The sequence below is a fragment of the Pituophis catenifer genome, unplaced genomic scaffold (assembly GCF_029215685.1).
Source record: "Pituophis catenifer annectens isolate HBS135680 unplaced genomic scaffold, rPitCat1.0.hap2 SCAF_2, whole genome shotgun sequence".
NCBI classification, from domain to species: Eukaryota; Metazoa; Chordata; class Lepidosauria; order Squamata; family Colubridae; genus Pituophis; species Pituophis catenifer.
This window is the reverse complement of record NW_027256882.1, coordinates 15,745,867-15,769,327: the sequence shown is the minus strand read 5'-3', so window position 1 is coordinate 15,769,327 and position 23,461 is coordinate 15,745,867. Positions and strand designations below refer to the sequence as shown.

Here is a 23,461-nt window from a genome sequence, read left to right as displayed (position 1 = left end):
GCACACTTAAACGGCCTCTCCCCAGTGTGGATTCTTTCGTGGATCCTGAACTGAGCTCTCTGCCAGAAGCTCTTTCCACAGTCCACGCATACGTAAGGTTTCTGCCCGCTGTGGATACCTTCGTGCTTCGTAAGGTCACTGTTCTCACCGACGCCTTCTCCACACTCTTCGTGGGGGGTGACGTGCGCTTCCGTGCCTCCCGATGGGTAGGAATCCTGCCTTCCATTTACGTCACAGCGTTTTTCACTACTGTTAATTTCCTCTTGATTTCCAAACGTCTCTTCATCCGCTTCGTTTTGGGTTGTTTGCAACCGTGCTGTGCTCTCCTTAGAATTTTCTGTCTCCTGTTCACAGGCCGCTTTAGAATGCAAAGAAAAAGAGAAAAGACAATATTTTGAGCAGAAATAGAATTAAGTTTACCACAAAAAATCAGCTGTATACATACGGAAGAAGGAACTATCCTGAAACCGTAAAATGTTATGTGTGATGGTGAGGGTCAACACTTTTCTTCATAATGCACAGCTTAGGCAAGAAGAGGACCTCTTGCCTCACAATCAGGAGGTTGTGCGTTCGATCCTAGGTAGAGGCAGATATTTCTCTGTCTGGGCACAATGAGTATATATCTACATGGCCTAGGCCCGGGGTACCTGACGGACCATCTGCGGCCAGCAACAGCTCCCCATCGCCCGGTGCGTTCCCACAGGGAGGGCCTCCTTGGAGTGCCGTCGGCCAGGCAGTGTCATCTGGCAACTCCTAGGAAACGGGCTTTCTCTGTGGGCGCACCTACCTTATGGAATCAACTCCCCCTGGAGCTCTGGGTGGCCCCTGACCTGCGCTATTTCCGCCGTGACCTTAAGACATGGTTATTTCACCAGGCCAGATTGGACTGAAGGGGCTTTTTAAGGGGAGTTTTAATGGTTTTTAACACTTAATATTGATTTTATCTGTTTTTATTGCTGTGAGCCACCCTGAGTCCTTTCTGGAGAGAGGGCGGCATATAAGCTTAATTAATTAATAAATATCTGCTGAACAAAACTCTGCATTGGCAACAGGAAGGGCACCCGGTCAGTAAACTCTCAGCTCCATTCAGTTGCCCAGCCCCACTCGCACAAGCATCACCGCAAGTGTCACGGTGCTTTCAGCCCCACTCAGGTAAGTGCTTGCAGCCCCACTCACGTTGGCATTCGCAGCCCCACTCATGTGAGCGTTGTCGCAAATGCTTGCATTGTTGTGGGGGCTCACAACCCCACTTGCACAAGCATTGTCACGGGTACTTGCAGTCCTATTCACGCAAGCAACAGGTGTTCACACGCATGCGCCTGCCCTTTCCATAAAACCATCCCCTCTTTCCCCCCTCCGCTCACTCCAGGCCGCCAATCCAGAAAGTTGGGGAACTCTGTCCTAGTAGATTGAGGTGATAAATGTCACATAAAGAAGGAAAATAAACAGATAAACAGAATGTCTTCTTCTATCTGGAAGATGTCCTCCGACTACAACGGTATTCCACAAATGAACCCAACACAGAGCAAAGAAGGGCCCTTACCCAGAGCGGTCACGTTTTGAGAATTTTCCAGCATGACTTCCCTGTGCAAAGCTTTTTGGTTAGAATCCAGAATCTCCCATTCCTCCTCCACAAAATACACAGCCACCTCCTCAAAGGATACTGAGCCCTGAAAGAGGAAGAAAATGTGTTTTTAAGAGAAGTCCCAGGAAGGATTTCTTGGAAGTTCTCTTCCTCGTTTGACACATCCTAAAAAAGCAAATTTGGCCATGGAGGAAATAGGCATTTTCTTAAAAATAAGGACAGAACCAACCTAGAACTAAGGAAAAATTTCCTGACAGAACAAGTAAAGAGCGGAACTACTTGCCTCCAGAAGTTGTGGGTTTTCCCACACTGGAAGTTTTTAAGAAGAGATTGGACAACAATTTGTCTAAAATGGTATAGGGCAGAGATGGCTAACCTTTTTGCCATCGCGTGCCAGGAGCGGGGGAGGGGTTGTTGTGCGCACATGTGCCCACACCCATAATTCTATGCACCCCACGCCCACTTCCCCCCCGCTTCCCCCCCTCCTTGCACGCGATGGCACGGTGGGCCTGCTAGGCCCATTTTTCTCTCTCCCCAGGTTCCAGAGCCTTTCTATGAGCTTGGGGAGGGCAAAAACGGCCTTCCCCACCTCCCCGGGAGACCCTCCGGAGGCCGGAAACTGGACTTCCTTTACTTTTGCTTGAAGACATTTCATTTCTTATCCAGGAAGTTTCTTCAGTCCAGCTGCCTTCATTTCAGTAAATAAACTATTCCACAAGTAAATAAATTTTGATTTGCATTACCTTCCCTTGCTAAAGAGCAACTGCCCTAATTTCCATGGCAGGGACTTAGGACTTCCCCCCTCACTCCATATCTCTCCTGCTGTGAGGAATCTTCCCCTACCTGAGATGGTGACCCAAATTCTGTTTCGGCTTCATCACAAACAGATGTTTCAGGGATTACCACCGACGCCTTTCCATTCCCTACGAGCAAGAAAAAGGTGTTGGAAGTGGAATATTTAAAAGCCACATGAATGTCTTCTGCGAACTTTATCATCCTATCAAACATCACTTTTGCGTCTGCTGACCAAATATTCGATCGTAAGAAAAGTTTCGTGAATGAAAGGAGCCATGGCTCTGTTGCTTCTACTGGATAAGATACCTTCACTTACATAGGGACGTGACAGGAGTTGGATCCTCTTTAGAGACCTTCCCAAAGAGATGCTCCTGAGGAGAAGTGGACCCATCTTCCTTTTCTTTGGGTTGTGGTGAGACTATCTCCGTCAACGCTTCTGACACCTGAAACACCAGCCAGAAAGGGATAAAAATGGAGGAGATAGGGTGAGGACACACACAAGATGGATGGAATTCTTTTCATCCAATCCTAACCTTGAAACCTCCTCTGTCTATCCTTGGAGTGGAATTGGGCTCATTCCTGTAGAATAATCATGGAATCCTAGCATTGGGAGCAGGGGTGAAATCCAGGAGGTTCTGACAGGTTCGGGAGAACTGGTAGCGGAAATTTTGAGTAGTTCGGAGAACCGGCAAATACCATCTCTGGCTGGGTCCCAGAGTGGGGTGGGAATGGAGATTTTGCAATATCCTTCCCCCAGGAGTGGGGAGGGAATGGAGATTTTGCAATATCCTTCCCCTGCCACACCGACGAAGCCACGCCCACAGAACCGGTAGTAAAAAAAAAAAATTGAATTTCACCACTGATTGGAAGGCATCTTGGAGGTCTTTTAGTCCAATCCTCAAACACCCCAGATCAATATGAAGAACGGTGGCGGGAACTGGGTATGCCTAATCTAGAGAAAAGGACTAAGGGTGTGTGTGTGTGTGATATGACAGCAGTATTCCAGTATTTGAGAAGCTGCCACAAAGAAGAGGGAGGTCAACTTATTTTCCAAAGCACCAGAAGACAAGACATGAAACAATGGATGGAAACTAATCAAGGAGAGAAGCAATCTGGGATTAAGGAGAAACATCCTAGCAGTGAGAACAATAAACCAGTGGAACAGCTTGCCACCAGAAGTTGTGGGTGCTTCATCACTGGAGGTTTTTGAGCTGGACGGCCACCTGTCTGAAATGGTGTGCTTGAGCAGGGGACTGGACTAGAAGACCTTCAAAGTCCCTTCCACCTCTCTTCTGATTGATTGATTGATTGAAATGGCTGCCTAGACCTGACTTGAAAACCTCTAGGATAGAAGTTCCAGAGGATAGGCTGCTCCATTGCTTAAAAGCTCTCAAAGTGAGGAAATTCCTCCTTTATTTTGACTTTGTATCTCCCATTGTAAAGATGGATATGAAGTATTCCTTGTCCCACAGAGAATCAATATGACAACTCCTAAATTTTGGAAGACTGCTGCCATGGTTCCCCACCTCCTTCCTGTCAGGTTTCGAAGTCGTCTTGAATAAATTGCATTTCAAACAAAGTCTTCGGAAAAAAAAACTCTTAATTTATTAAGCACGCACATTCTAACTCCAACTCATTGCAGCCAAGTCTGGCTTCCTCAGGCAAACCCTCCTTTTCTTTTCCCCACTCCTCTATACTCATTGGCCATCTTCCCCGTCACTCTGCCCCTAATCTACTGCTCCCCTCAAAGGAATTTCCCCCCTCCCATCCCATCTCCTAGGTGATATTCTCTCCAGTGAAAATAAGTAGGTGAAGGGTCAAATGACTCTTTCCAAATGCCTCCGCTTCTCTTCTTATGTCAGCATTGGAGTAAGTGCAGCGTGAAATGCTGACACTTCCCTTCTTTAGGTGAAACGTGCCCAGTTTGTTTTAGCTACTCTTTCTAGGATTTAAACTCTAGTCCCTCAACCTTTGTGACTCTTCTCTGCCCGTTTCCAATTTCTCGGCATTCTTCTTGCGTGGTGTCAATCAAAGCTGGACCCAATGCAAGTATTCCAGCTGTGATCCGACTGCTACAGTGAAAAGCAGAACAATCATTTCTGGTGTTCTCAGCACGTACCTTCTGTTGTGACTTAGGCTTACTGAGTCATTACAAGACACAATTAGTCTTAAACTAACCTATTTTATTGTAACAGCTGAGCATTTCGTTGATTCCCAGCTGAGTCCCAATTAGTTGCAAAACAAGTCCTTTGGAAGAAGTCCTTCGGGATAATCACCAAACCTTTATCTTCTTTGACACCCTGCCAAAGGCCTTACTTGGCAAAACCCCACGGAGTTCAGAAACAAACAAGAGATGCCGACTGGAAACAGAGTTAGCAACGTTGCTTTCCTGCAAAAGGCCCCAAGTGCCTTTGTTTCTCTCAATCATCTCCTTGCTTTACTCCCAAGTTGTCCCTTTTGCTTTAGCTGCTCTTGCCTTCTGGCAGCTCTGCGCACACATGCACTAGGAACAGGCTCCTCCTGTGGCGGAGGGTTGCAGGAGGCCATCACAGTTGAAAACAGAGCTTCGGAGGGCTGCACACAGCCCTCCCAAGCTCCGTTTTTACTGGCAGAGACACCACGGGCTGGTCCTTCATTTTTCCAGGGCGGCCCTGCGGGCCAGATCTAAGCACCCCGCAGGCCAAATGTGGCCCGCGGGCCTTACGTTTCACACCCCTGCTCCATGCCAAGATGAAATCTCTCACCTGCTTCTCTACTAGCCCCTCATCCGTTGCTTGACTCAGGAGGAAACCTTCGGCCAGGGCCACCGCCTGGGAACAAGTCTTTGCTCCGCATTCCCTCACCCAGCTCTCCATTTCTGGGGGCAGGACAGCCAGAAACTCCTCCAACACCACCATGTCCACCATCTGAGCTTTGGTGCTGCTTTCTGGCTTCAGCCATTGATGACAAAGCTGATGGAGTTGGCTGCAAACCTCCCTGGGCCCCTTGGCCTTTTGATAGCAGAAATTCCTGAAGAACAAGCGATGAACGTCAGAACTGATGACTTCTTCATGCAGGATCTTCTGCCTGGTGCTTTTCCATGACACACTACTGGTCCTGTCCTCAAAGGCAGAGAGGCCCTTTGCGGCTCCCAATCCTGCTGGCCGTTCGACGTCCATTTTATCTTTATAACTCCAGTGTAGTTTCCACCAGGGCCCAAAAAAAATACAAAACCTCTCTTCTCTACAAAGTTGCTTTCACTCTTAGAGACTGAACCGCACAATGAGGCTGCAGATGGATCCCACAAGGACAGTGAGTCATTTATCTCCAAGAGCAAAGATCTGATATGTGAAGGAAGATGGTCTAAGAAAAAAAAGAGAAAAATAATCAGAACCACAGAGGATGACGGTCCCATCCAGACAATTTTGGTCCATTTGATTATATAATAAATATCTTTGCAGAGCCAAAGTCTATGGGCCTGCAGCTTTTTTCTCCCCTGGTGTGGGAGACAAAAACATATGAAGAACGGCTGCAGGAATTTGGGTTTGGCTAGTCGAAAAGAAGGACCAGGGTTGACATGATAGAAGTATTCCAAAATTTCAGTAGCTGTCACAGAGAGGAGGGGGTCAAGCTATTTTCCAAGGCACCCAAAGGCCAGACAAGGAATAATAGATGGAAACTGAACAAGGAAAGATTCAACCTAGAAATAAGAAGATATTTTCTGTCAGTGAGAACAATCAACCCATGGAACAGCTTTGCCTTCGGAGGTTGAGGGGGCTTAATCGCTGGAAGCCTTCAAGAAGAGACTGGACAGCCACTTGTCAGAAATGGTATAGGGTCTCCTGCTTGAACAGGGGGTTGGACTAGATGACCTACAAGGTCCCTTCCAACTATGTTATTCAAAGCCTAATAGTGTTTGACAGTTTCACCATTATCATTTATATCTCAAAGGACCTCTCAAGGACTATGAATGTTAACATGCTTGTGAAGAAGGCACAGAAGAAGCTATCTATCTCAGCATCTACTTCTGTCCTACTATCGCAGCACCATTGAAAGTGTCCTGACATATTGCATTCTTGCATGGTATGGGAGCAGCTCTGTAGCGGACAAAAAAGCTCTACAGAGAATTATTAAAACTGCCCAGAATATCATCGGGCTCCAGCTACGACATCTTCGAATCTCGCTGTTTGAGAAAGTTGCATAACATTCTCAAGAGACTCTTCCCATGCTGCTTACAATCTTTTTGGACTGTTGCCTTCTGGCAGAAGATACAGAACAATTAAAATTCGGACCACACGTTTTCTGAATAGTTTTTATCCCAAAGCTATAATTGCATTCAACAATGAACTAAAGGGCCACCATCAGTGAGCTGTCGGACAGCATTACTTGATCTGTTGTGTGGATGTTTGGGTGGTTTAGGGCAGGGGTGGGTTCTAAATTTTTTTTACTACTGGTTCTGTGGGCGTGGCTTATTTTGTGGGTGTGGCTTGATGGTCATGTGACAATTCTTTAGGATTTAACAGAGGTACTGGTCTACCAGGCTTTTAACTGCTTGCAGAGCTGTACCAGTCTACCCATTTGTTTTTGGAGGCACTGGTCTACTCATTTGTTTTTGGAGGCACTGGTCTACCCATTTATTTTTGCAGGCACCAGTCTACTCATTTGTTTTTGAAGGCACTGGTCTACCCATTTATTTTTGCAGGCACCGGTCTACTCATTTATTTTTGGAGGCACTGGTCTACCCATTTATTTTTGGAGGCACTGGTCCACTCATTTGTTTTTGGAAGCACTGGTCTACCCATTTATTTTTGGAGGCACTGGTCCACTCATTTGTTTTTGGAAGCACTGGTCTACCCATTTATTTTTGGAGGCACCAGTCTACTCATTTGTTTTTGGAGGCACCGGTCTACCACCACACTGCCTTTTAACACTGATCAGCTGTAGGGCGGCCCTTTGAAGCCCCGTGGCAAGAGTTTAAACAGTTTTTTCCCCCTTCTAGCCGATCAGCTGGGATTCAGGAGGCAGCAATAGATGGGGGGTGGGGGTAAATAAAAGGTAAAAATAATGCAGGGGGGGCAGAACCAGTTCGGTGACGTCATATCGTCACCACTCGGCGGAACCGGGCGAAACTGGGAGGAACCTACCACTGGTTTAGGGGTGGGGAATTGTGGTGGGTGGGAGTGCGTTTGAGGATTGTTATGTCTGTTGGACCTGGTCTTTGGATGTTAAGTGAATTTCATTGTATGGGTATTCTGTGTATACACGTACAATGTCAATAAAGTTGTTGTTGTTATTATCATCATCATCATAACATTTTTTGTAAAATTGAATTACTTATTCTGCACTATGGAACAATCCCGGACAACTCCTTTCTTTCTTCTGTAGGGGGTCTCATCAAATACTTCAACAGGGATATTATATCCCTTTTGGTTACCTTTTTTTTTTTTTTTACAAGGCTAAAGATTCTTACCTGCTTCATTCTGTTTTCATGGCGCTTAACTTGAACCTGAAAGCCAAACAAGGAATCATGGATGGAAACTGAACAAGGAGAGATTTAACCTGGAAATAAGGAGACATTTTCTGACACAACAATCAACCAATGGAACAGAAGTTGCCTTCGGAAGTCATGGGAGCTTCATCACTGGAAGCTTTCAAGAAGAGAGTGGACTGCCACTTGTCAGAGATGGCGTAGGGTCTCCTGCTTGGGCAGGGTGATGGTGTTGGACTAGATCAGGGGTCCCCAAACTTTTGGACTTCAGGAACCACTACATTCATAATTTTAAATCCCGCAGACCACTAATATGATCTGCCTAATGACCAGCTGGGTGGGCGAGGCTAGGTAGTCATGTGACTGGGTAGGCATGGTCAACTTGATGTCACTCATGTCGAAGAGTGACTCACCGGCCTCTACTCGCCCCTCCCCTCCCAGCCACTCCTCCCCTACCCGCCCGGGCTCCTTAGGGCCCCAACAGGAAGTAGTTGTTGGAGCTAAGCAGCCACCACGAGAAAGAGTTGACAAAACAGCTCAGTTCAAATTGGATCTGGCCGAGAAGGAGGCTCAGCAGAAACACCTCTCTGAGGACTACGAGCATAGGCTTTTCAAGCAGAGGGAAGACCTGTGGGAATGCAAGGCCAGATACCGGTGCTTGGAGGCTCAGCGGGCTGAGATGGTTAGCCAGTTCCAGGCTATGATGCAGTCCCACTGGAACATGGCTCTCCGGCTCTTCACTACCAGCAGCACTTTCCTCCAGCCTTCGCCGAAAGCCCTGCACCAGGAGGCTGAAGCAGACCCCACAACGGAATTTCTGTCCCTCTCCAACCCACACAAAAAGACCCTGAAGGGGGAGACTCTCTGCAGCAACACAAACGTTCATTGCACGTATTTGTCCTAGGGGCCGTCGTTTGAGGACTCCTGATTTAGTGCAATATAAAAAAATTCAAATAATTTTTCTGAGGACCACCAAAATTTTCTCAAGGACCACCAGTGGTCCACGGACCACCAGCTGATGGACTAGATGACCTAGAAGGTCCCTTCCAACTCTGTTAATCTGTATCTGCATCTTTGATGAGCCCCACTGGGTTCCAATCTAATTCCAGTCTGAATCTCTTAAATGGAGGGGAATACTTGATGTTGGCTCAGAGGGTTGGACAAGACATGGTCACTCAGGCACTCGTCACCTCCTGCCTGGACTACTTAATGCTCTCTACATGGGGCTCCCCTTGAGGAACACCCGGAGGCTCCAACTGTTACAGAATGCAGCCGCGTGGAGGATTATGGGAGCGATGGGGTGCTCCCATGTGACACCCCTCCTGCGCGAGCTGCACTGGCTCCCGGTGGTCTTCCGGGTGCGCTTCAAGGTGTTGGTTACCACCTTTAAAGTGCTCCATGGCTTAGGGCCTGGGTACTTACCGGACCCCCTTCTGCCACCGATAGCCTCCCACCGGCCAGTACGCTCCCACAGAGAGAGACTCCTCAGGGTGCCGTCGGCCAGACAATGTCAGCTGGCGACCCCCAGGGGGAGGGCCTTCTCTCTGGCAGCTCCTGCCCTCTGGAACCATCTGTCCTCGGAGATACGTAGGATCCCAGATCTCCGTGCTTTTTGCCGTGCCCTTAAAACTTTTTTATTTCATCAAGCCAGGCTGGTTTAAACCCCCTCTCCTCCCTTAGATATTTTTAATTGTTAATTTGATTTTAGTTGGGGTGTTTTAAATTTATTGAGCCAACATTTTTTTGAAAAAATTAAATTTTTGTGTGTGATGTTTTTATTCTTGGCTGTTCACCGCCCTGAGTCCAGTGGGAGAAGGGCGGTATAAAAATCTAATAAAATAATAAAATCTAATAAAATCTAATAAAATCTAATAAAATAAAATAAAATAAAATAAAATAATAAAATAAAATAATAAAATAAATAAATAAAATAAAATAAAATAAAATAATAAAATAAACAAAACAAAACAAAACAAAACAAAACAAAACAAAAAAATAATAAATTAAAATAAAATAAAATAAAAATTAAAAAAAATAGATGAGGCCCCTTCCAACTCTGTTATTCTGCGTTCTAACCCCCACCAGACCTTTGAGGTGGGAGGCTAAGCCTGGGACCCTCCAGGGATTTTATTTCATCAGCAGCATCCGAGATCAGGAAACGGGCTACGTGGGGAGCAGGGAAGTCAGAGGGGCCAGCTAGCAAGGCTTAGGATCGTGGAAGGCGCCGAGCTTCTGCAGGGGAGGCATCCTCCAGGCGGCCCCTACCCCTTTCCCACGCACCCGATTCCTTTTTCCCCACCATTCCTCAAGCCTCCTTCCCAGTTTTCCCAGAAAGGCGCTTTTAATGCATTGGAGGGTTTGGCTTTCCACGATGCTTTCGTGCGTGAAAAGGAGCGGCTGCATGCAACTCACACTCTCCCGGCTCCGATCCTGGGAGAAACTCCCACGCCTGCATTCCATTCCAAGAAGCTCGGAGGAAAGGCGAACGAGCCCTCCTTCCTAGAGAGGCGAGACGCTCTAGGCGATTTTTTTAAAAAAATACCTCTTACTTAAAAGAAAGATTCCCGGTTGCAACGAGGGGCAGAGCTTTCCCCCCCACCCCGCCAGCGCATGCGCTCCTCATTTCAGAAGCTAGAGGCTGCCAGGACCAAACAGGGCTGGGTCGCCCTATGTTAGGTGGCGTCTTGTAGCCTTTTTATTTTTTTTATTTATACCTGTTGCTTTGAAGCCAGGGATGCCGAGAGTTGTGGGTTTCCCTTTGTGGTTCTCATCGTTGTTTCCATCTTTTCCCTTTACTGGAAGAAAGCAAACTCTTCCAACAGGGAAGAGACTGGGAATTTTAAATGTCCTTTTAAACACCAGACTGTGTTGTTTCTCTGTGTCATATAATATATAAGGGTATATGCCAGTGGTGAAATTCATTTTTTTTTTACTACTGGTTCTGTGGGCGTGGCTTAGTGGGCGTGGCAGGGGAAGGATACTGCAAAATCTCCATTCCCATCCCACTCCAGGGGAAGGATACTGCAAAATCCCCATTCCCATCCCTCTCCAGGGGAAGGATACTGCAAAATCCCCATTCCCACCCCACTCCAGGGGAAGGATACTGCAAAATCCCCATTCCCACCTCACTCCAGGGGAAGGATATTGCAAAATCTCCATTCCCACCCCATTCCAGGGGAAGGATACTGCAAAATCCCCATTCCCACTCCAGGGGAAGGATACTGCAAAATCTCCATTCCCACCCCACTCCAGGGGAAGGATACTGCAAAATCTCCATTCTCCCCACTCCAGGGGAAGGATACTGCAAAATCTCCATTCCCATCGCACTCCAGGGGAAGGATATTGCAAAATCTCCATTCCCTCCCCAGCCCTGGCTGAAGGATGTTGCAAAATCTCCATTCCCCCCCCACTCCAGGGGAAGGATACTGCAAAATCTCCATTCCCTCCCCACTCCAGGGGAAGGATACTGCAAAATCTCCAATCCCACCACACTCCAGGGGAAGGATACTGCAAAATCCCCATTCCCATCCCACTCCAGGGGAAGGATACTGCAAAATCTCCATTCCCACCACACTCCAGGGAAAGGATACTGCAAAATCTCCATTCCCATCCCACTCCAGGGGAAGGATACCGCAAAATCTCCATTCCCATCCCACTCCAGGGGAAGGATACCGCAAAATCTCCATTCCCATCCCACTCCAGGGGAAGGATATTGCAAAATCTCCATTCCCTCCCCAGCCCTGGGATGTTGCAAAATCTCCATTCCCACCCCACTCTGGGGCCAGCCAGAGGTGGTATATGCTGGTTCTCCGAACTACTCAAAATTTCCGCTACCGGTTCTCCAGAACCTATCAGAACCTGCTGAATTTCACCCCTGGTGTATGCATAATTTTGTATGTATTTATTTATTTTGTTATGTTCATGTAGCGTATCTTGGAGGTGGTGACCCTTTGAGAGCTGTATGCAATGGAATTTCATTTTAATGTATGCCGATTAGTGTACATTCAAAGTGATCATAGTTATTATTCTATTCTATTATTCTAGCCTACTTATTAACAATAATTAAAAAAATAGAAAGGCTACAACAGTAACAAGTACAGGTAGTCTTCAACTTACAACAGTTCATTTAGTGACCGTTTGAAGTTACAACTTCACTGAAAAAAAGTGACTTGGGACCATGTTTCACATTTACGACCGTTGCAGCATCCCCATGGTCACGTGATTTACATTTGGAGCCTTGACAATTGACTCATGTATGATGGTGGCAGTGTCCCAGGGTCACATGATTCCCTTTTGCGACCTTCTGACAAGCAAAGTCAATGGGGGAAAACATATTCACTTAACAACTGTGTTGCTAATTTACAAACTGCAGTGATTTGCTTAACAAACGTGGTGAGGAAAGTCGTAAAATGGGGCACACCTCACTTAACGAATTTCTCACTTAGCAATATAAATTTTGGGCTCGGTTTGTGGTTGCAAGTTGAGGGCTTCCTGTATCTGGAAGCTGTAGGGGAAATACAACTTATGAGCTGAGTCTGGCAGTAACATTTGAAAATCTCTTTTCAGTCCAGATATATCATATTTCAGATATATCATAAATTGAGGACTACCTGTATTTCTGGAACTATGTCTTCCCCCCCTCTTATCCTTTTGAAGGAGCATAGTGCTCAAACCAATATTTGCTGTTTGTGTCAGAGCGCTGATTAATCCCATTCTGCCTTTGGGATAATCGCACCTTGATTATGAGGAGTGGATCGAGGCTTTTCCTTGCAAGCATACTTTAAGAAAACAAAACCCGAAGATATTTCTTCTAATAAACTCATTTATTTGTTATAAAGAAAATAAAACATCTAACTGATCTAATTAGTTACATTTTTGAAAAAGTTCGTGCCGGACCTTTCTGGCAAGAGAACAAAGGAAAGTGCGTGAAAGAATGTGGGTGGAGAGACTTGCGCAGTTTAGCTTACTGATAAGGATTCTTGGCAAGCTACGGAAAGTCTTGATAGTCCAGAAATAATGAGCTCAGCTGGTAAATAAAAAAACGCAGTGACAGTTTGCTTCTGGTATGATATACTGCTAGAAATCATTTATTAGGAATTAAGCTTTGTTATTGGCTTCTGCCTATATTTATTTATTTATTTATTTATTTTTCATATTTGTATACCGCCCTACTCCCGAAGGACTCAGGGCGGTGAACAGCCATAGTAAATACAAATACATATAGAAGTTAAAAACTATTAAGAAAACAGATTAAGTAATTTAGGCTCAAAGATTAAAAACATCCAAATTTATCTAAAGAGGTTTAAAACCCAGTTTAAAAGCCAGTTTAAAAGCCAATTAGAAAGGGAGAGTTAGGCCAGACCAGCTTGTTGGAATAGAAATATTTTCAGGGCACGGCGGAATATGCGTAAGTCTTGGATGTTTCGTAACTCCGGGGGAAGCCCGTTCCAGATGGTAGGTGCCCCCACAGAAAAGGCTCTCCCCCTGGGGGCCGTCAGTCGACATTGTTTGGCCGACGGCACCCTGAGGAGTCCCTCTCTATGGGAGAGAACTGGTCGGTGAGAGGCTATTGGTGGCAGGAGGCGGTCTCGTAAGTACCCTGGTCCTGAGCCGTGGAGCGCTCTAAAGATAGTAACCAAAACCTTGAAGCGCACCCGGAAGACCACTGGGAGCCAGTGCAGCTCTTTTATTATTGGATACTGTCAGAAATTAGTTGTTAGGAACTGATTCTAATTTAGTAAATTGTAACCTTATTACTAGTTGGCATTAGTGCAAAGTTTGTTATCTCGCTTCTTTCTATTCTTGGCTTCAAAGCTAGGCACGTCCTTGAAAATATAGAAGAAACTTAGCGAGGAATATCAGGCCCCATAGATAAAGGAACCGGAGTAGGGAGTTTTCCTGCCTCATAAATTCTGAATCTTGAAAGCATTCTGCTGAATACACAAGGCTATAGGAATGCTCCATAAGGTGGACAGAGACGGGCCTAAATAAAGAACACTTTAAAGACTACGTTAGTAACGAACCTTTGTCTCTGATTGGGTAAACTTTGTTTCTAACGGGGTAAAATGTATATAATACTCTGAGCCCCTTTTGCAGAGGTGTGGCTATTCCTTACATGCGTTTTGTCTGTATGTTTTGGGCAGTGGTGAAATCCAATTTTTTTTACTACCGGTTCTGTGGGCGTGGCTTGGTGGGCATGGCAGGGAAAGGATACTGCAAAATCTCCATTCCCACCCCACTCTGGGGCCAGCTAGAGGTGGCATTTGCCGGTTCTCCGAACTACCCAAAATTTCCGCTACCGGTTCTCCAGAATATGTCAGAACCTGCTGGATTTCACCCCTGGTTTGGGGTATAGATTTGTCACCCAGCCTTTTTGCTTTGGCCAAAGAATAAAAAGCTCTTATTTTTGCAAGCCTCGCCTCGAGTCTCACTCCGTTTGGCATCTCAGTGGCTCCAGAAAACATCTGGGACCTTACACTTTTTCTCTATAATGCTTTTTCCTACTCTTTTCCTCTGCCCTTTCCCTTGGAAGCCACTCTGCAGTTGTTAAGTTAGTAACACGGTTCTTAAGCGAATCTGGCCTCCCCATTGACTTTACTTGTCAGGTGGTCGCAAAACATAATCACCTGACCCCAGGACACTGCAACTGTCATAAATACATGCCATTTGCTAAGCATCTGAATTTTGATCATGTTGTTGTGGTCTGCCCGCAGTCTGCAGAGCTGGCAGCAGAATCGGACAGCGATGAGGCTGAGGAAGAACATGGGCCAGTCCTGGAGGCTGGGGAAAGCCCGGATGAGAGCTCTGCGTTGGAGGCAGAGATGGGGCCAGGGCTATTGAAGAGTGATGTGTGGCCTTTGGAGCCTCCAGAGGCTGACAGTAGAGAGGCAGAGGAACAGGAGGAGCCTGTTCCTAATGCATGTATGAGAAGAGCTGCCAGAAGGCAGGAGCAGCTAAAGCAGAGAGGATGACTTGGGAGTAGGGCCAAGAGATTTTTAATTTTAATTTAATTAATTCAATTTATATGCCGCCCCTCTCCGAAGACTCAGGGCGACTCACAATACAGTTTTAAAAATCATTATAAAAAAACATTTAACAATTAAAAACATTAAAAACTCATTTACGCCATTCATGGCCGGATCTCGCCAGATCACAAGAGCGAGATCAACGGCCCCAAGCCTGCCGGAAAAGCCAGGTCTTCACTGCTTTTCGAAAGACCAATAGGGTGGGGATGATCCGGACCTCAGGAGATAACTGGCTCCAGAGAGCTGGGGCAACCACAGAGAAGGCCCTTCCCGGCGGGCCCGCCAGCCGGCATTGTTTAGCTGATGGGACCCGGAGGAGACCAACTCTGTGGGATCTTACCAGTCGCTGGGAGCTATGCGGCAGAAGGCAGTCTCGAAGATAACCTGGCCCTGAGCCACGTAGATGATTGATGATTGGCCCCTCCCATAAGGCTTAAAAGACTAGCAACGGCTCTTGGCCTCTTTGCCAGAAAACAACCTTTGAGAGATTTGCTTTGTGTTTGGATGTATTTCTTTCTTATCAGCATCTTCTGTTCCTGAACTGTTGCCAATAAAAGCCTTTGGCAGTTTGCCTAATTATCCCAAGGTCAGAGATAAACTGAAGAATGGTGTTTTGAGGTCTTTGCTTTCATTTAATTTGGAATACGCTGAGAATGAGTTAATTCTCAGCTGTTTTAATAAAATCTGGTTGTTTTTTGGAACTGTTTTGCATTTAATATTAACTACGTGGGCCTGGGTCACAACACATGTGACCACAGGGATATTGCAACGGTTGTAAGTGTGAAAACTGGTCATAATTCACTTTTTTTCAGTGCCCTTACAACTTCACATGGTTGTAAATTGAGGATTACCTCAGTAGTGGGTTCCACTTACCTTTGCTACCGGTTCAGAACTTGCTTCATTTGCGCGTGGCGCTTCTGCGCATGTGCAGAACCTTTTGCGCATGTGCAGAGCGTCCATGATGATGTCCATGATGATGTCCATGAGGCTCCGCCCACCCGCCGCCACCACTACCAGTTTGCCCAAACCGGGGCGAACCATTAGAAACCCACCACTGGATTACCTGTAAACACCATTTGGGGAAACACTAATCTTTACTTTTTTTGGCCTGCCGGGACAATGCTGGACTCTTTTTTGCACAAAGCCTCTGCTGGAGCTTGGGTGGGGGAGGGGGGTTCTGGGCAAATTGCCCCTTCTCCCTCTTGTACATCGTAGTTCCCCTGCAACAGTGCAAATCCGCGGAACTGGATCCGCGGAATTTTGCAGCTGAACTGCTTTGCAATGTCTGTCAATATCAACAGTCCAGTTGGCGAATCCAGAACAAGAAACTTCTGGGGCATTATTTTTCTAAGGGTATAAACCAGGCATCCTCAAACTACGGCCCACGGGCCGAATGCAGCCCAATTTATCCAGCCTGTGGAGTGGTGGGGTTCTGCATAGCTGGCTTTTTCTGGCTGATGGGGGCCCTGGGGAGGCCACCTCCAACCGTCACCCTTATCTTCCACTATCCAGCTGCACTTCCCACTTCTGCTCATTTCAATGGTTCAACATTGACCACACGTTGCTGCCGCAAAGGTATGGCCAAAGGGCCTGGGTAGGCAGGGGAGGGCCCATGGGCAGGGTAGTGGTGGTGGTGAAAGGAGGCAAAAAATCGGATGAAAACGGCCCATTTTTCACCTCCCCCACCTCCAGAAGATAGAGATAGACAGAGAGAGAGAGAGAGACAAAGGGAGAGAGAGAAAGAGAGAGGGAGAGAGAAAGAGAGAAAGAAAGAGAGTGAGGGAGAAAGAGAGAAAGAAGAGAGACAAAGAGAGAGAGAGAAAGAGGGAGAAAAGAAGAGGGAGGGAGAAAGAGAGAAAGAAAGAGGGAGAAAAAAGAGGGAGGGAGAAAGAGAGAAAGAAGAGAGAGACAAAGAGAGAAAGAGGGAGAAAAGAAGAGGGAGGGAGAAAGAGAAAGAAAGAGAGAGAGAGAGATTTCTCATGCTCCTTGGGGCTGAGAAGAATTGCTGCAAAACTGAGTTTCTTGAAGGGGACCACTAGACTCCTAAACAACTGAAAAAATGATCTAAAAAAAAAAGAAAGAAAAGGCAACCAAAAGAGCAACATGCAAACAAAAGCAAATAAAACACCCCCAGGAGCAAAACAAATTAAAGTTTAATTTGTGTGCATTGTTCAATGGACTGTTAAATTGGCCACGCCCACCTAGTCACATGACCACCTAGCCACGCCCCCAGCCCCCCCCCCCAACAGTCTGAGGGACTGTGAATTGGCTCCCTGTTTAAAAAGTTAGAGGACCCCTGGTATAAACCCTAAACCTAAATAAATCCACATTGGCACAGAAGAAGCGAAACCAGCTCTGGGCTTTTTAAGAAACTGATGGAGATAAGTGTTGTTTTTGCAAAAATCAAGTGCCGTTTTGAGAAACGTGTGTTTAGAAGTTCAATTGAGCATTCAGGATACTAGGGAAAAGGTCAAGATTAGAAAAAGAAAACAGGAAAGGTCTGCGGTTCTGATAAGTGAGTCAGCTTGTACAAAGACTAGCCGACAGCTTTAACCGCAGTCTGGCACATAGTAGAGACATTAACTACCATATTTTTCAGAGTATAAGATGCACTTTTTTCCCTCCTAAAAGAGGCTGAAAATTTGAGTGCTTCTTATACTCTAAATGTAGCTTTTTTAAAGTTTTTTTTCAGCCCTACGGAGGTGCTAGCGAGAGAAGCGATCTCCGTGTTTCACCCGCTTTTCTCATTGCTTCTCTCTCCAAAGATCAGTTGTATTTCAGAAGCTGTTTTTTATCCCCAAGCAGGGGATAAAAACCAGGAAACTAATGTGTTGAATCTGACCAGACTAAGGATGATAGCCAGATGAATACCTGGCAGGCAGATTTCCCCCCCCCCTATTTTCCTCCCCAAAAACTAAGCTGTGTCTTATACTCTGGTGCGTATTATACTCCGAAAAATACGGTACTTGCCTCAATTTATTACGTTTATGTTTCTAAGATTATAATGAAACAGGTTAAGAAATCAATTTAAAGAAGGAAAAGGGGGAACAGGGCAAAAGGTGGGGACAGATAAAAATGGGGAAGTTCACGGAGAGGGGAAATAGGCTTTCCAGAGAACATTGTGACCTTGTAGTTGCAAGGGAGGGACTTGTGCTTCATGTTGAGGGAATAAAAAGCTGTTGAAATCTATTCTTGGGTGTGCCTATTTTGCTGGTCACCTGCTCTTGCAAGAACGTATTTTACAACAAATAATGCTTGCTGCTTCACTTCATGACTCTGTCGTAGAAAGTTAGCACACACACCCTGATGGCGCAAGAGCGTTGCCCTAGCTCAGCTCCAGCGTGCATGTGCACACCACCCAGCTGATTTTCGGGCCTTCCGGGCCCACTGGAAGTTGGGAAACAGGCTGTTTCCAGCCTCTGGAGGGCCTCTGGGGGGGATGGGGAAGGCTGTTTTCACCCTACTCAGGCTCCTAGAAAGACTCTGGACCATTTCCGGCCTCTGGAGGGCCTCTGGGAGGCTGGGGAAGCCATTTTCGCATTCCCCAGGCTCCTAGAAAGCATCTGGAGCCTGGGGAGAGTGAAAAACGGGCCTACTGGGTCCACCGTGCCATTACGTGCCAAAAACGGGGTGGAGCGCAGAGGGTCGTGCGCGCATGCGTGGGGGGCGGGGCGCATTGAATTATGGGTGTGGGCACACACACATACCCGCGCTCCCCCCACTTTTGGCACACAACGGCAAAAAGGTTAGCCATCACTGCCCTAGAAGAATGAAATATTTTGAGAAATATTAAAAAGGCAGAATATTATATTTTCCTAAACGAGACATGGAGGCAGGAAACAGACTCAGTCTTTCTTAATAGCCCCAAAGAAACTGAGGAGGCCACCTTTTAAAAATGCGGATTAGGTAATCCATTCAAGACAGGATTAAAACCTCCAAGGAGGCCAGCATCTAGGATTAATTACGTTTGTTAAACAAGATTAAAACCCCCAACTCATTGCCGGCCTTCCTGAGACAAACTAATTAAAATGAAATAACAAAATACACAAAACGAGCCTCTAAATTACAAAATTCGATAGAACAAACTGTATAAAAATCCATTTACTGATCAAGGCTATTGCTATTGCTTAAAGCATTGTAAGCCGCCCTGAGTCTCCGGAGAAGGGCGGCATATAAATCAAATTAAAAAAAAAAAAAAAAGCGAATTGGTCAGCTGACCCAGGACTGCCCGTTGGTTCTGTTTATCATTAAAACCATCCTTCCAATCAGCCTCCATGTTTCCAGTATCTTTCTCCCACCTTGGAACTGAATCAGTTCCAGCTGGATATTTCTTCCAACCCTGTCAAATTTCTGACTGGCGAGTGTGTTTCTCACAGCTTCCCGGGGCAAAAGCCTGCATAGTTCATTTTCCCTTTCCTCACGGGCCACCCACAGTCCATTTTGCCCACCAATCACTTCTCTTCATTTTGTTATGAGAACGCTGTGACATCTGCTCTGGGTGTCCTTGAAGCGGGGAGCAATGTCTCACGGCAACCGGCATGCTTGGAGGCCATTCCTCTCCCTCGCCCACTCCCGTTACATTCCAATCCACCACCACCCTATTCTTTGTCAAGCTGCGAGCGAAGAACATAGGTGAAAATTTCAGTCAGCCTTGACAGCTGGCTCTATGAAATCTCCGCACTGGCCAACTCACTCTCCTTGGTTCTTCAAGTCAGCAACTGCCTGAAATGGTATATAGGGCAGTGATGGCTAACCTTTTTTGCCGTCACGTGCCAAAAGCAGGGGGAGCGCAGGGAAGTCATGTGCGCGTGTCCATACCCATAATTCAATGCGCCCCACCCCCTCACGCATGCTCACTTGACACACACACCCCGCTTTTGGCATGCGATGGCACGGTGGGCCTGGTAGGCCCGTTTTTTTCACCCTCCCCAGGCTCCAGAGGCTTTCTTGGAGCCTGGAGAGGGCAAAAATGGCCTCCCCCCCCGCGCGGGAGGCCCTCCGGAGGCAGGAAACGGCCCATTTGCCAACTTCTGGTGGGACAGGAAGTCCCATTTTTTGTCTTCCCCAGGCTTGAGGCTTTCTAGGAGCCCGGGGAGGGCGAAAACAGGACTTCCCCACCCTCCGGAGGCCCTCCGGCGGCCTGTTTGCTGACTTCCGGTGGGCCCAGAAGGCCAGAAAATCAGGTGTGCGTGCCGGAACTGAGCTAGGGCAACACTCATGTGCCCACCGATACGGCTCTGCATACTACCTGTGGCACACGTGCCATAGGTTCGCCATCCCGGGTATAGGGTTTCCTGACTGAGGAGGGGGTTGGATTGGAAGAACTCCAAGGTCTGTTCTGTTCTGTTCTATTCTATTCCACTCTACTTACTCTACTCTATTCTTATTCTACTCTACTCTATTCTATTCTCTCAAACCCTGCTGTTAACAGGATCAACCATTTGAAATTGGACAGTGGTGTTTTTGCTCCCACAATATTCAACTCGCCTTCACTGGACGCTTTCAATGGATTCTAAACAAATGGTTGTAAGTTGAAGACGGCCTGTACAATCGTCCTCCTGCTGCTGCCCGTCTCTTTCGCAGCGGTCATTCCACTTTCAAAATAACTTGGTTGGCTTTCGATAGTTGTTTCTAACTTTATTTTACATTTCGCAGTTATTTCAAGACCAAAGAAAAACGTTTGATTTATGCCAGTCTTTCAACCCCTTTCATCCCAGCGGTTTAATCTCAAACCGTTTTTAAACATCCTTCTTTTTCCAGGGAGAGATGTATGATTTAAACCAAGGCTGCTTTGCAGATTTTCTTTAACTTTTCTGTTGATCGATTCTGGCTGCCTTTCAGAATTAAAACTCCCAGTTCCCAACTGCCCCTCCCTTGCAACACAGCAAAACAGGATGGGGTCTGCAGAGGATCTGGGTGATGGGGCTGGCTCAAGCTGAACCCCACATCCCTTCTGCCAATCAATGCTTCCCCCTCCCCAAAACACCTCACCAAGGAGTAGTTGAAGGCTGGGCCCTCTTCAATGTCCAGATGGGAGGGTTCTGAATGGAAACGGGAACTTTGCACAAGCCAGGTAGAGAGGTATAATCCAGAAATCCAGTTGAGAGAATTTTCCCCCTTTCTGTGCAGAATCTCCCATGTCCAGTATGTCAACTCGCAAAGTATCCCTGGCCTGCTCTCGAGTTGCCATAGGCAAGTGGGATGGGAAACCGACGAAGCAACATGGCAGCCAAAGTCAGGAGCACATTCCAGAGATATCTTTCTCAAGGCTGTCTCCCAGGGTTACCTACAGTGGCCTGAGGGGAGTGATCTCTACAACCTGCAAAATTGCTCTGTTGGTTTTCAACTTCATGGCCCTCCTTTTTGAGACCCTCTCCTATACAGGTAGTCCTCGACTTACGACCACAGCGGACCCCCCCAAATTTACATTGCCAAGCAAAATACTTGAGATAACCTTGTTAAGATAAACTTGTTAAATGAATTTTTCCCCATTTTATGACCTTTCTTGCCACACTTGCTAAAAGTGCACCCCTTTGGTTGTTAAGTTCAGAGTGGCCATTAAGCGAATCTGTTTTCCCCATAGACTTTGCCTGTCAGAAGGTATTGAAAGGGGATTGTGTGAGCCCCGGGACGCTGCCACCGTCATAAATATGAGTCAGTGGCCAAGCATTTGAATTTTGATCACGTGACTGCGAAATGGAGTTTGTCATACCTGGGGGAGGGACCTCTAGCACAGGAGGTGGGTGGTAGGAAGAACATCCCGAAGGCCATCGGACCAGAAAGCGTTGAAGGCTGCAAGTGGCAAACAACGCAGAGCCAATGAACAGCTGATTCCGACTGACTGCAAGCCGGCTGACGATCAGCTGATTGTGGTTGCCTGCAAGCCGGCCGATGAGCAGCTGATCATCGGCCAGCTTGCAGTCAGTCGGAATCAGCTGTTCAGTTTAATAAACTATTGGGAACCCAGAGCGAGTGGCGTCCTGATTTTGGTTTAGGTCCAGAGCTTGGACCTTTGAGACCAAGGCTTTGCCTTCAAAACTAGACCAAGTTGATCACTCGGCTTTCGCAATCGATGCATTTATAGGGTTGATCCCCCGTGTAGCGATTTCGGTAGGCGGGAAGGTTATCGCTGACCACAAAGCTTTTCCCGCACTCCGCGCAGATGTAGGCCTGCTCCCCTGGGTGATCCCGCTGGTGCCTATCAAGGCTGCCCTTACGGCTGTAGCTCCTCCCGCAGTTCATGCACTTGAAGGGTTTCTCCCCCGTGTGGGTTCTCTGATGTGTGGTCAGGATCGATTTCAGGCTGAAATATTTGCCGCATTCCAGGCACTGATAGGGTTTCTCCCCCGTGTGGGTTCTCTTGTGCCTCTTGAGGCTCCCGCTCCGATTGAAGCGTATCCCGCATTCGGTACATATGTAGGGTTTCTCCCCCGTGTGGGTTCTTTGATGCGCAGTCAGAGTCCCGCTGTCGCTGAAGCTCTTTCCGCACTCAGTACATCGATACGGCTTCTCCCCCGTGTGGGTCACCCGGTGCCGGTTGAAATCGGATTTATATTTGCATATCTTCCCACACACGGGACACTGGATCCTCCACTTCCCTTGGTGACCCTCTTGCGGGACCAGGAGATCATGGATGTCGGCATCCTGAAAGGTGGAAGGTTTCTTCTCGCTCTTTGATGGTTTGGGAGGCTCTTTTGGATTTGGGAAGGTCTCCTTTCCTGCCTCAGGGCTGGTTGTTTCTGATGACTCCATAGATGATTCTTCGTAATTCTCAGTGTCCTGCCAATCACCTGGGAAAAGGGAAGGAAAGGGAAGGGAAAAGAGAAGGGAAAAGAGAAGGGAAGGGAAGAGAAGAGGGAAAAATGAAGGGAAGGGAAGGGAAGAGAAAAAATGAAGGGAAGGGAAGAGAAAAAATGAAGGGAAGGGAAGGGAAGGGAAAGGAAAGGAAGGAAAAGGAAGGGAAGGGGAGAGGAGAGGAGAGGAGAGGAGAGGAGAGGAGAGGAGAGGAGAGGGGAGGGGAGGGGAGGGGAGAGGAGAGGAGAGGAAAAATGAAGGGAAGGAAAGGAAAGGGAAGGAAGGAAGGAAAGAGAGAGAGAGAGAAATAGAAAGTCTTAAAAGTTTATCTTTAACATTCCCTCCTACTCTCAGCGAAAATCTAAGTTATCTCCCAAATTAATTTCAACATGTTTGCAGTCTATTTCTTATATAACTGTATAGGTAATCCTCAACTTACCACAGTTCATTTAGTGACCATTCCAAGTTACAGCGGCACTGAAAAAACCTGACCTTTGACCGTTTTCACACTTACAACCGTTGCAGCATCCTCATGGCCATATGATCAGAATTCAGATGCTTTGGCAACTGGTTCATATTTATGATGGTTGCATTGTCAGGTGATCAGCTTTTGCAACCTTCTGACAAGCCAAGTCAATGGGGGGAATCCAGATTCCCTTAACAAACCGTGTTACTAACTTAACAAATGGAATGATTCACTTATCAACCATGGCAAGAAAATTCGTAAAATGGGGAAAACTCACTGAACAAATGTTTCACTTGGACACATAAATTTTGGGCTCAACTGTGGTCATA

At 46.8% G+C, this 23,461-nt stretch overlaps 2 protein-coding genes across 2 annotated transcripts in view; both read right to left on the bottom strand.

Annotated features, from left to right (window-relative positions):
* The window catches only part of LOC139311782 (zinc finger protein 850-like), a 300,225-nt gene that overhangs the window by 274,982 nt on the left and 1,782 nt on the right, over nucleotides 1-23,461 (bottom strand). Inside the window, exon 4 of the mRNA XM_070936296.1 lies at nucleotides 22,010-22,662. Within this exon, the coding sequence (XP_070792397.1) occupies nucleotides 22,010-22,662 (653 nt within the window). The remainder of the gene's footprint in view (nucleotides 1-22,009; nucleotides 22,663-23,461) is intronic.
* Nucleotides 7-5,538, bottom strand: LOC139313443 (zinc finger protein 213-like). The gene is made up of 6 exons (XM_070939054.1): nucleotides 5,125-5,538; nucleotides 2,697-2,823; nucleotides 2,429-2,508; nucleotides 1,544-1,670; nucleotides 119-358; nucleotides 7-71 (listed from the first exon to the last, which is right to left on the bottom strand). Exons 1-6 carry the CDS (start codon nucleotides 5,536-5,538, stop codon nucleotides 7-9), a joined length of 1,053 nt encoding a protein of 350 aa, XP_070795155.1.